We start from the raw sequence: 12,506 nt of genomic DNA, 5'->3' as shown, positions 1-12,506 counted from the left end.
ACAGACAATGCAAAATGTAAATGAAAGGATATAAATTGAACAAGAACCGGTTCATGTCAATTATGTATATAAAAGAAGCGCACAATGAAAAGCAACTGAATGGATGAAATGAACAATACCGATACATTGCGATGAAATATGATATATGGGAGATGGGGGGGGGGGGGGGGGGGGGGCTGGGGGCTGGCGTAGTATATAACTTCAATTTCACTCCTCCTTTCCTTCTTTCATATCAATTTTTTACATACTCCCAAAAAAGTGGGGAGGGGGGGGGGCAACTCCATGATAATTCTATTTTTTATATGTAAATTTTATAAAATCTTTTGCTGCGAGAAAAAGTGGGGGAGGGGGGGGGGAAGGCCCCCCCCCCTGCCCCCCCCCCCCCCCCCTGATGCTACGTGCCTGCAGACAGCTGTATGTTTGTACGAGTATCAACATCAAAACGAATGGGGAATAGGATTTTATTTTTATCCATTTTTTAATTCATGTATAATCCAAAACTCGAATAACAATTAGTCACATGAACGTAAAGCAAAATTTACATCTACCAAGTATTATTCCCTCTATTTTTTACGGAAACTTATAGTTAATTCATAGCTCTATAAAAACACTAGACTGAAATCTACACGCTCCGTTTATCGATTGGTCGAAACCTACAGCGACCCAAGGAAAATCACGGATTCCACGAAATAATCTTGATGATGTCAGACTCAAAGTCTCACAGGAGACGATTCATTATCAATTTATTGAATAGTTAAAAGAAAGATGTTAATATAAACAATAAAATGCTTTCTTTAATGATCCATTCGGGTTATGAAGGTAGCGATTATTGCAGAAAAAATATACATAAATCGCTAACGCTGGTTATGTATATTTTTGCAATGTCTCTACCACAGGGGCCAAGCCCGTTTTAACATTAATTTCAATGTAACCATAAATAAAGAAAGGGGTCGAACTCTGACCCAAATAAAAAACTACCAGCTCGCTTCAAAAGCCTAATAAATCAATTAATTTTTAAAACACTCGCAATATGCATGTATTTTTCAGAAAAGTAATGTCTGAGATACACTCATGCCGAATTTCAAGTTGATGGGTCTTAAAATAGCGGAGATATACGTCATTATTCTCTCGAAGTCGCCAGTTTATTTTTACTAGGACATTTACCGGTCCAGGGCTCACGATGAGATTTTGCCTCTGACAACAGCAGTATTGCAACAAGTCGAGAAACATTCGCACTAATCTTTGAAAATCTTACATCAAATGCATCAAATCTTACATCAAAATACAATGACTAGACCGGCCATTGTGATAGCTAATGTTTAACTTAATTTCATTGGTTAATATTCCTGATCGTCCAATCAGAATCAGTCTTTCTCGAAGACGTTAAACAGTCTTGCCATATCACACACTTTGTTGATGGGTGTAAGTGGAACTTCAACACGATTGAAGTGATAATCCAGGGCTTTCAAGGTCATGGTCCTTGGTCTTTTACTGGATCTTTGTGGGGTTGACTCCACACGTAGAGGTGAAGTTGGTTGATAGTTTTCTTCTTCCTCAGGGAGTTCCTTGGTGGGACTTTCTAGATCACAGTTGTCGGGAACTTCCAAGGGGTCTGGATGTGAAGGTTCCTGGGGAAGTTGATTTGGTTCGGAATCCTCAAGCTCTGTTGTCGGTTTCATTGTAGGCTGGATCTCCTCAATGTTAGGGGTCTCCTCTTCGCACACAACATCAGCAAAGGAGTCAGCCACATCATAATAAACAGTAATGTTTGATAGGTCCCCTGGCAAAATACACTTTGGCGCTTTCTTCAATTTCATCGGTGACAGGAGCACTGGGTTGTTTTCATTAAAGTTTACTTGTGGATCCTCACCGAATTCCCTGTTTTCTTTGGTGACTTGGCCTGTTTTGGTCAATCCCCGACTCGAATACTCATAGTACAGGTCATCTGTAGCGTACACATAGGACTTGTTGGAATCCTGGCACACAATCTTCAAAAACACACTAGCTCCTGTCAGTTGTGCAAGTTCATGGCATTTGGTGACCAGGGTTTGTTTCCTCTTCGACTTCTGGTTGCTGCGTTTTTTCTTATCTGTGATGTACAGTTTTGGGTGTCTTGATGATCTCTGAGGTCTGTAAAACAAATTCAACATCATTAATCATTAGTTTTTTCAAATAGAATTTGGCAGAAAAATACAAGTTTTTGTAATTTTTTAAAGAAAAACACAGCAACCCTTAAAACAATTATAAATACTTACTCTGGTCCAGGCATGTTGGATGACTTGAGCAGTGTTGAGTTTCAATAGGTAATGATTTCTCCCCAGTACCAGCTGGGGTATACCGGGTCACTTAGGTGTGCAGGGAATATCCCAGACAGTGACAGGGATTAATTGTTAAAACAACATCACCCCCTATACACATACTTCTGTACTAAGGGTAGGGGTGTAAGGAAGTGACATGCAGTATTATTTTTAACATTACAAGAACAAGTTTTTGAATTTAACATTGCTTAATAATTCAAATATAAAATATGAAAGTTAGGATGTTCAACCATTAAAAAATATTCACCTGCTGTAAAACTGAAATGCATTACAGCTTTTAATACATTTTGCATGTATTGCATCATATAAAATCATGTGTTCATCAACTTATCATTTGAGTAAATGTTATTAGGAATATTTTATATTTTATAAAACTATTTTTTTCTTATGAGACATTTTAATTCACTGAAATTGGTAATTTCAGGGATGTATATACTAACTCTGTGTTATTTTAAAATAATTGAGAAGAAACATTAAACAGATAAAAAAAGACAATATGATTGAAATATATTACATTGTGTCTAATTAATTATTAATCAATTGTTAATATGTTAATGGTATAATCTGATAATCAGATGATAATAAATTAATTAATGTTGAAAGAGTTAGTAACTCTTAGTTTCTAAGCATCCACTAGATGGCGTTATCATCGTTTTTATAAGAGTTACCCTTCTTTGTTTGGACAGAGTTCACTCCCCCTTATTATTAAAGATCCGCTAGACGGCGTAAGCATCGTTTTTATAAGAGTTATCTTTCTTTGTTTTGACAGAGTTAACTGCCCCTTATTATCAAAGATCCGCTAGATGGCGCTAGCGTCTATCCTCCGAAAACGGAGGAAAATTTCTATCCTCCGAAAACGGAGGTTACCTAGACCTGTTTAGGTAGCAAGGGACAGTTTCGAATAAAGTACCCGTCAATATTTTTGTAAAATTGAGAGTTGCTGTACTTGAAGGCTTATGAGTGTTGCTAAAATTCATGAAATGATTTTTAATGATTATCATTAGTTAGAGGGGTGTCTCTTGTTGAAATTGATATGCAATATGTAGGCCCCTTATGTTAGGTACATGAGAATCAGAAGTAAAATGCGAAACCTGCGGCTTTGACTGTTGTGCTGACTTTACACAGTGAAATTGCAAGTTACAGACGGGAGGTAAAATAACACGAAAAGTAGGTGGATGGGACATTGTAAACTATACACCGGTAAGTTTCTGACATGTGATAGTGCAGCATGCACGCGGTACGGAAGGTCAACCCTCTGCAGGGAATTAGCTGGGGGAGGTCTAAAAAGCTGAAAAATCATGAAAAATTAGCAAAATATGAAAGGGTCAAAATCTCATAAAAACCAGTATGTAGAGAATTTTACAGGTTTTGATTAGCAATTTTCTTCAGAAATTGGTGATTGGCCTTATAAAGAGTGAATTAAAGGTATTTGTGCTGAATGGGAACTGAGGAAATTCTAGTTACAGAGTTCCGAAGACATGCATCCCTTGGCTACAATGAATTGGATGAAAAAAACTGTCCCCTGCCACCTTCAAGACTACATGGTATTTTCATATTTCTCCTTCAAGTGTAATTTTGAGTGGATTTTGTACCATAAGTAATACATTTCGTGAAAATGGATGATTTTCTTGGCTATAGATGTCATGAGATCATTTATTAGCTAAAATATTCAAGGGGAGTAACTCCCTCTTAAATGTGTAGAATGACCACCACTAGAGTAAATTGGCTTAGAGAGTAGGCATTTCCTATCCTGATGACAATTAATAGGCTTAAGTTAATTACTGAGATGAGAATAAATACTTTAAAACAGTTTTTATCAATTAAATCATTAAATTTATGAATTTGCAGCCATTTTGCTGTCTGATTTTATGAAATAACATTAATCCACCAGACTTATATCACCTAATTTTTTTAAAACAGCATATTTTTATTTCAAATGAACTTTACATGTAGACAAATGCAGTTATCAAAGTATACAATATGTCAAAAAACTCAAGTTTTTGCTCCTTCCTATCAAAATATGGTATTTTAGATGTATTTACAGAATTGAAAAAGCCACCCCCTCTTTCCAATGGACTCCATTACCATTACATGTAGAATATGTAACTGTACATTTGACCTTGAAATAACATCTGCTATGATAATTACTCTTGAAATGAACAAAAAACAACACATTTTTACCCTTTTATTGTATATATGCATCAAAAATGTAGAAAAACATGTAAAATTTGAACCTTTTTCATGGAATTCTCATCCGTCCCCAGGTACCCGGGTGTGTTTGAATTTCATTTTAATTAAACGCACATGTCACACTTGTAGGTCTTACTAATTTAGCAAAGTTGAAAGGAGACTAGAAACCAGAATATATAAGTTATCCACTAAATATGATTATAGGCTTAGTTTTTCATGAAAACAAGAAATCACATGTAGGGCGACATGACTTTTTGTGAATAAAAATGCTACAAATCATCCATTTACCAAAAAAGATCAATTTTAAATATCAGTGATGGTTGTTTTCAATTATGTGTAAGAAATGACTCAAGGAAACTGCCACAAGTTTCATAATATTAGGTTAAAGTGTTCAAACTAATGCTTCTTGTGAAAATCAAAAGATAGGGGGAGGGTATACATGTGAAAGGATTTCTAAGTGATGTGATGCTTTTATCATGATAATATCAAGCAGATGCATGTAGTATTCAATAAGGTTTCTTATTTAAGAAGGTTGAACAACAGTTGACCTCTAAAAGATTAGGTAAAGATGCTTTATTTATGGAGAGCCCTGTGAATCTGTGTTAAATAGAGGAAAGTGGAAACGGTGGGTTCACTTAAATGGCCATATTTTTCTTAAACCTCAATGGAATTGGCAAAATAAGGTGTACTTTTTTTCAGAATAGCATAAGCTTTGTAATTTTAAGACAAGATGACTTTTCAGAGAATGTGAGTGTATGTTAAAGGTAGCAAGGGACAGTTTCGAATAAAGTACCCGTCAATATTTTTGTAAAATTGAGAGTTGCTGTACTTGAAGGCTTATGAGTGTTGCTAAAATTCATGAAATGATTTTTAATGATTATCATTAGTTAGAGGGGTGTCTCTTGTTGAAATTGATATGCAATATGTAGGCCCCTTATGTTAGGTACATGAGAATCAGAAGTAAAATGCGAAACCTGCGGCTTTGACTGTTGTGCTGACTTTACACAGTGAAATTGCAAGTTACAGACGGGAGGTAAAATAACACGAAAAGTAGGTGGATGGGACATTGTAAACTATACACCGGTAAGTTTCTGACATGTGATAGTGCAGCATGCACGCGGTACGGAAGGTCAACCCTCTGCAGGGAATTAGCTGGGGGAGGTCTAAAAAGCTGAAAAATCATGAAAAATTAGCAAAATATGAAAGGGTCAAAATCTCATAAAAACCAGTATGTAGAGAATTTTACAGGTTTTGATTAGCAATTTTCTTCAGAAATTGGTGATTGGCCTTATAAAGAGTGAATTAAAGGTATTTGTGCTGAATGGGAACTGAGGAAATTCTAGTTACAGAGTTCCGAAGACATGCATCCCTTGGCTACAATGAATTGGATGAAAAAAACTGTCCCCTGCCACCTTCAAGACTACATGGTATTTTCATATTTCTCCTTCAAGTGTAATTTTGAGTGGATTTTGTACCATAAGTAATACATTTCGTGAAAATGGATGATTTTCTTGGCTATAGATGTCATGAGATCATTTATTAGCTAAAATATTCAAGGGGAGTAACTCCCTCTTAAATGTGTAGAATGACCACCACTAGAGTAAATTGGCTTAGAGAGTAGGCATTTCCTATCCTGATGACAATTAATAGGCTTAAGTTAATTACTGAGATGAGAATAAATACTTTAAAACAGTTTTTATCAATTAAATCATTAAATTTATGAATTTGCAGCCATTTTGCTGTCTGATTTTATGAAATAACATTAATCCACCAGACTTATATCACCTAATTTTTTTAAAACAGCATATTTTTATTTCAAATGAACTTTACATGTAGACAAATGCAGTTATCAAAGTATACAATATGTCAAAAAACTCAAGTTTTTGCTCCTTCCTATCAAAATATGGTATTTTAGATGTATTTACAGAATTGAAAAAGCCACCCCCTCTTTCCAATGGACTCCATTACCATTACATGTAGAATATGTAACTGTACATTTGACCTTGAAATAACATCTGCTATGATAATTACTCTTGAAATGAACAAAAAACAACACATTTTTACCCTTTTATTGTATATATGCATCAAAAATGTAGAAAAACATGTAAAATTTGAACCTTTTTCATGGAATTCTCATCCGTCCCCAGGTACCCGGGTGTGTTTGAATTTCATTTTAATTAAACGCACATGTCACACTTGTAGGTCTTACTAATTTAGCAAAGTTGAAAGGAGACTAGAAACCAGAATATATAAGTTATCCACTAAATATGATTATAGGCTTAGTTTTTCATGAAAACAAGAAATCACATGTAGGGCGACATGACTTTTTGTGAATAAAAATGCTACAAATCATCCATTTACCAAAAAAGATCAATTTTAAATATCAGTGATGGTTGTTTTCAATTATGTGTAAGAAATGACTCAAGGAAACTGCCACAAGTTTCATAATATTAGGTTAAAGTGTTCAAACTAATGCTTCTTGTGAAAATCAAAAGATAGGGGGAGGGTATACATGTGAAAGGATTTCTAAGTGATGTGATGCTTTTATCATGATAATATCAAGCAGATGCATGTAGTATTCAATAAGGTTTCTTATTTAAGAAGGTTGAACAACAGTTGACCTCTAAAAGATTAGGTAAAGATGCTTTATTTATGGAGAGCCCTGTGAATCTGTGTTAAATAGAGGAAAGTGGAAACGGTGGGTTCACTTAAATGGCCATATTTTTCTTAAACCTCAATGGAATTGGCAAAATAAGGTGTACTTTTTTTCAGAATAGCATAAGCTTTGTAATTTTAAGACAAGATGACTTTTCAGAGAATGTGAGTGTATGTTAAAGGTAGCAAGGGACAGTTTCGAATAAAGTACCCGTCAATATTTTTGTAAAATTGAGAGTTGCTGTACTTGAAGGCTTATGAGTGTTGCTAAAATTCATGAAATGATTTTTAATGATTATCATTAGTTAGAGGGGTGTCTCTTGTTGAAATTGATATGCAATATGTAGGCCCCTTATGTTAGGTACATGAGAATCAGAAGTAAAATGCGAAACCTGCGGCTTTGACTGTTGTGCTGACTTTACACAGTGAAATTGCAAGTTACAGACGGGAGGTAAAATAACACGAAAAGTAGGTGGATGGGACATTGTAAACTATACACCGGTAAGTTTCTGACATGTGATAGTGCAGCATGCACGCGGTACGGAAGGTCAACCCTCTGCAGGGAATTAGCTGGGGGAGGTCTAAAAAGCTGAAAAATCATGAAAAATTAGCAAAATATGAAAGGGTCAAAATCTCATAAAAACCAGTATGTAGAGAATTTTACAGGTTTTGATTAGCAATTTTCTTCAGAAATTGGTGATTGGCCTTATAAAGAGTGAATTAAAGGTATTTGTGCTGAATGGGAACTGAGGAAATTCTAGTTACAGAGTTCCGAAGACATGCATCCCTTGGCTACAATGAATTGGATGAAAAAAACTGTCCCCTGCCACCTTAAATGGCCGGTCTGGTCAGAAGTTGATGTGGCTGCAGAATAAAAGTTCATTATGGAGAGTATTTAAGGAATTTTATCGGAGTTTTTGTATGTAAGTAGCGTGCATTTGATGTAAGATTTTCAAAGATTAGTGCGAATGTTTCTCGACTTGTTGCAATACTGCTGTTGTCAGAGGCAAAATCCCATCGTGAGCCCTGGACCGGTAAATGTCCTAGTAAAAATAAACTGGCGACTTCGAGAGAATAATGACGTATATCTCCGCTATTTTAAGACCCATCAGCTTGAAATTCGGCATGAGTGTTAGTGTATCTCAGACATTACTTTTCTGAAAAATACATGCATATTGCGAGTGTTTTAAAAATTAATTGATTTATTAGGCTTTTGAAGCGAGCTGGTAGTTTTTTATTTGGGTCAGAGTTCGACCCCTTTCTTTATTCATGGTTACATTGAAATTAATGTTAAAACGGGCTTGGCCCCTGTGGTCGCTACCTTCATATAAAACCCGCATGAATCATTAAAGAAAGAATTTTATTGTTAAAATAACACAAAACTCGAATATCAATTAGTCGCATGTCAACGTAAAGAAAAAACCCCGCTAACAACGAATTTAAATGATTCCGCGGGGTAACTTAACATTTTCTTTACTTCACATATCTACCAATGTCGTGGACACAATCTAATGAACAAGAGTTCAACGTTTGTCGAATCTCACAGATAATACTTACATTTGTTGTGTAAAGGAATCTCACAGATAATACTTACATTTGTTGTGTAAAGGAATCTCACAGATAATACTTACATTTGTTGTGAAAGGAATCTCACAGATAATACTTACATTTGTTGTGTACAGGAATCTCACAGATAATACTTACATTTGTTGTGTAAAGGAATCTCACAGATAATACTTACATTTGTTGTGTACAGGAATCTCACAGATAATACTTACATTTGTTATGCAAAGGAATCCATCTCTCTTGTAAAGTATCACGGGAAAACTTTAAAAAAAATGATCAAAGACGACAGGGTTTTTTTGTTTTTTTTTTTTTTTTTACGTCTTATCGCTTATCATAAATGATTCAAATATACGTCAATGTTTGATTAGACTGTCAAATTATAACATTGACTGAACAATTTCCATATAAGGAAGCAAATGTTTAAAAAACCCAAACTATCATAAGCTGACTTAATTTAGATGTGAGCATTTCTTATTTACCCACTCTTTCGAATAATTCTATTGGTAACGATATTTGTTAAATAAATTTTCTAGTCAACTGGTTCATTACTAAAACATTAATTAGGACTGTTTATAAGGGTATCTTAAAAATTCACACAAGACACGGTATTACCCCCCCCCCCCCCCCTTACCTCCACATCACTTGCTTGTTATCGCTTCCCCTTTTATTGACAATATAATGAGTTAGGACGCCCCTCCCTGTTCTAGAAGGAATGTAACAACGGCAACAGCTTAATCAGAGAGTCCACATTTTATTATCCAGTACATAGAAATCACTGAGCAAGGTACATGTAAATATTATGTGTATAATCAGGAAATCAAAACGTACAAATGGCTGAAGTAACTAAAGACAACAGTAATACAGAACAGCAATGTCTTATTCAACAAACATGGACGGAGTAAGTATTATACTACCACACAGCAGTGTGCCAGAATATCCCACATCATAGAGTATAACAAAAAAAATGTCATGTACATTAAGATTCATAATACTGAGATTAACAAAGCACTTGAACTTACCCATGCTATTAATTAAAATGTACCACACATTGTACAAGTATATACCATAACATGTAAATAGTCTTTAAACTATATATATAGTGTTTCTCTTCAGGGGTTGATGCTTGGTAATATGTTAAATTACAAAATAAAATAAAATTCAATGCACAGGGTTAAATGTATGTACTACAACACTGTACATGTATAAACAAAATAGCCATCAATCATAACACTGGGCCACCACCATCTGGTTCTCCTGATGTGTTGTAAAGTCGATGCTGCCATTTTGTGCAGTTTTTTCATACAACATGTATCATGTACAGTAATTATGTTGTATCTTGTACAATATTTGAATCTTATACAATAGAACTCTTGTATCTTGTACAATAATAATCTTATATATTGTACAATTATTATCTTGTAATATCTTGTACAATAATTTTCTTGCATCTCGTACAATAATTTTCTTGTATCTTGTACAATAATAATCTTATATTTTGTACAATGGTCATCTTCTATCTTGTACAATGATAATCTTATATTTTGTACAATGGTCATCTTCTATCTTGTACAATAATAATCTTGTATTTTGTACAATGGTCATCTTCTATCTTGTACAATGATAATCTTGTATTTTGTACAATGGTCATCTTCTATCTTGTACAATGATAATCTTGTATTTTGTACAATGGTCATCTTCTATCTTGTACAATAATAATCTTATATTTTGTACAATGATCATCTTCTATCTTGTATGATAATAATCTTGTATGTTGTACAATAATAATCTTGTATGTTGTACAATAATTATCTTGTTTTATGTTCAATGTTTAACTTGTATCTTGTACAATGTGTATCGTGATAACCGTTTATTAGACAGTTCCTCTGTCTACAATTTAAGGTACATTTCACAAGTGCAGCAATAATATTGAGTCTACAACAAAAATCCCCAAGATTGCATAGGTATCAAATTTTTATGATTTAAAAAGGTAAACAGATAAAACTATAGGGAATGTTATTATTAAGCTAATGGTCTCCAGTATAGCTGAATCTCTTAAAGGTATTTATAATTAAGAAGACTATGGTAAAAATAGTCTTATGGAATACTGAAATACATGTAGATGAAGATGACAAGAAGCTGGGATTTTCCTGATACCTGACATCATGCTTATTAAGGTCATAGTTTCTTAATGACTTGTCAAGAATCTTTTTTCATTTTTATAATTGTTACAGAAAACCAAGGGATGAAGAAAACTTTGAAGCATTAGATGTAAAGTAATTATTAATTGTCATCATCACATGATGCTCCTTACACAAAACAATGGCCTTCAATTCTTGGCTTTCTTGAGTACACTCAAAATGGCCTTGCCCTTCTTCTCCCAAACATTGAACTCGTCCTTGAAGTTGTCGATGGTGGGGGGATCCTCCTGAAGCTGTTGGAGCGTGACCACCGTGTCGTGCTTGGGGTTGTCCCGGAGCCACTTGGACAGCTGAATCTGATAGTGGTCACTCTCCTTGTTACGGTTCAGTGACTGCAAGGTCGCAATCAGCGTGTCATAGACCACATGGACCCACTTCAGATAAACTCCACAGTCTGGAGAATTCAACAAAACATATTCATTACTTACATAGACGATCTGCAATTCTTGTGCAAGAATAAAAAAGATGTGAAAACAATTCACAACCACACTTTCTGTCAAAAAGTTTTGAAAAATGGAAAGAAAATAATTAAGATTCCATAAAGAATACCTGGTACTTTAACAACATTTTGTAGGAAATGGATGGCCTCCCTTGGTTTGTCCATGACCTTAAAGAAGGTGCCAAGGGTAGCATTGGCCAGCATCAGGAAGTGGCTGTTCTCCGGCTGACACAGCTTCATGTACAGCACGCTCCTCTTCAACATCTCCTCTGCCTGCTCAGTCCTGTACATCAAACATTGACCAGATCAAGAAAAGTCAGTCAGATACATCAACCAGGTCAAAAAGGTCAGTCAGATACATCAACTAGGTCTAAAAAGTCAGTCAGATACATCAACCAGGTCAAAAAGGTCAGTCAGATACATCAACTAGGTCTAAACGGTCAGTCAGATACATCAACCAGATCTAAACGGTCAGTCAGATACATCAACCAGGTCAAAAAGGTCAGTCAGATACATCAACCAGGTGTAAAAGGTCAGTCAGATACATCAACCAGGTCAAAAAGGTCAGTCAGATACATCAACCAGTCAAAAAGGTCAGTCAGATACATCAACTAGGTCTAAACGGTCAGTCAGATACATCAACCATGTCAAGAAAAATTATTCTTCGATCAGATACATCAAGAGTAACATTATCCTGGTCAAGGGAGGTCAGTCAGATACATCAACCAGGTCAAAAAAGTCAGTCAGATACATCAACCGGATCTAATGGGTCAGTCAGATACATCAACCAGGTCTAAACGGTCAGTCCGATACATCAACTAGGTCTAAACGGTCAGTCCGATACATCAAGCAGTTCTAAAAGGTCACTCAGATACATCAACCATGTCTAAAAGGTCAGTCAGATACATCAACCAGGTCTAAAAGGTCACTCAGATACATCAACCAGGTCAAAAAGGTCAGTCAGACACATCAACTACGTCTAAACGGTCAGTCAGATACATCAACCAGGTCAAAAAGGTCAGTCAGATACATCAACTAGGTCTAAAAAGTCAGTCAGATACATCAACCAGGTCAAAAAGGTCAGTCAGATACATCAACTTGGTCTAAACGGTCAGTCAGATACATCAACCAGATCTAAAA

The 12,506-nt window shown here is 35.2% G+C and overlaps 1 protein-coding gene across 1 annotated transcript in view; it reads right to left on the bottom strand.

Annotated features, from left to right (window-relative positions):
* Positions 1–9,464: 9,464 nt before the first annotated feature.
* The window catches only part of LOC128167820 (uncharacterized), a 57,676-nt gene continuing 54,634 nt past the window's right edge, over positions 9,465–12,506 (bottom strand). Inside the window, exons 32-33 of the mRNA XM_052833746.1 lie at positions 11,477–11,649; positions 9,465–11,321 (exon numbers count right to left, since the gene is read on the bottom strand). Of these exons, the coding sequence (XP_052689706.1) occupies positions 11,056–11,321; positions 11,477–11,649 (439 nt within the window). The 3' untranslated portion in view covers positions 9,465–11,055. The remainder of the gene's footprint in view (positions 11,322–11,476; positions 11,650–12,506) is intronic.

Source organism: Crassostrea angulata, chromosome 10, assembly GCF_025612915.1.
Source record: "Crassostrea angulata isolate pt1a10 chromosome 10, ASM2561291v2, whole genome shotgun sequence".
Lineage (NCBI taxonomy): Eukaryota > Metazoa > Mollusca > Bivalvia > Ostreida > Ostreidae > Magallana > Magallana angulata.
This window is presented reverse-complemented; position numbering and strand designations above follow the sequence as displayed.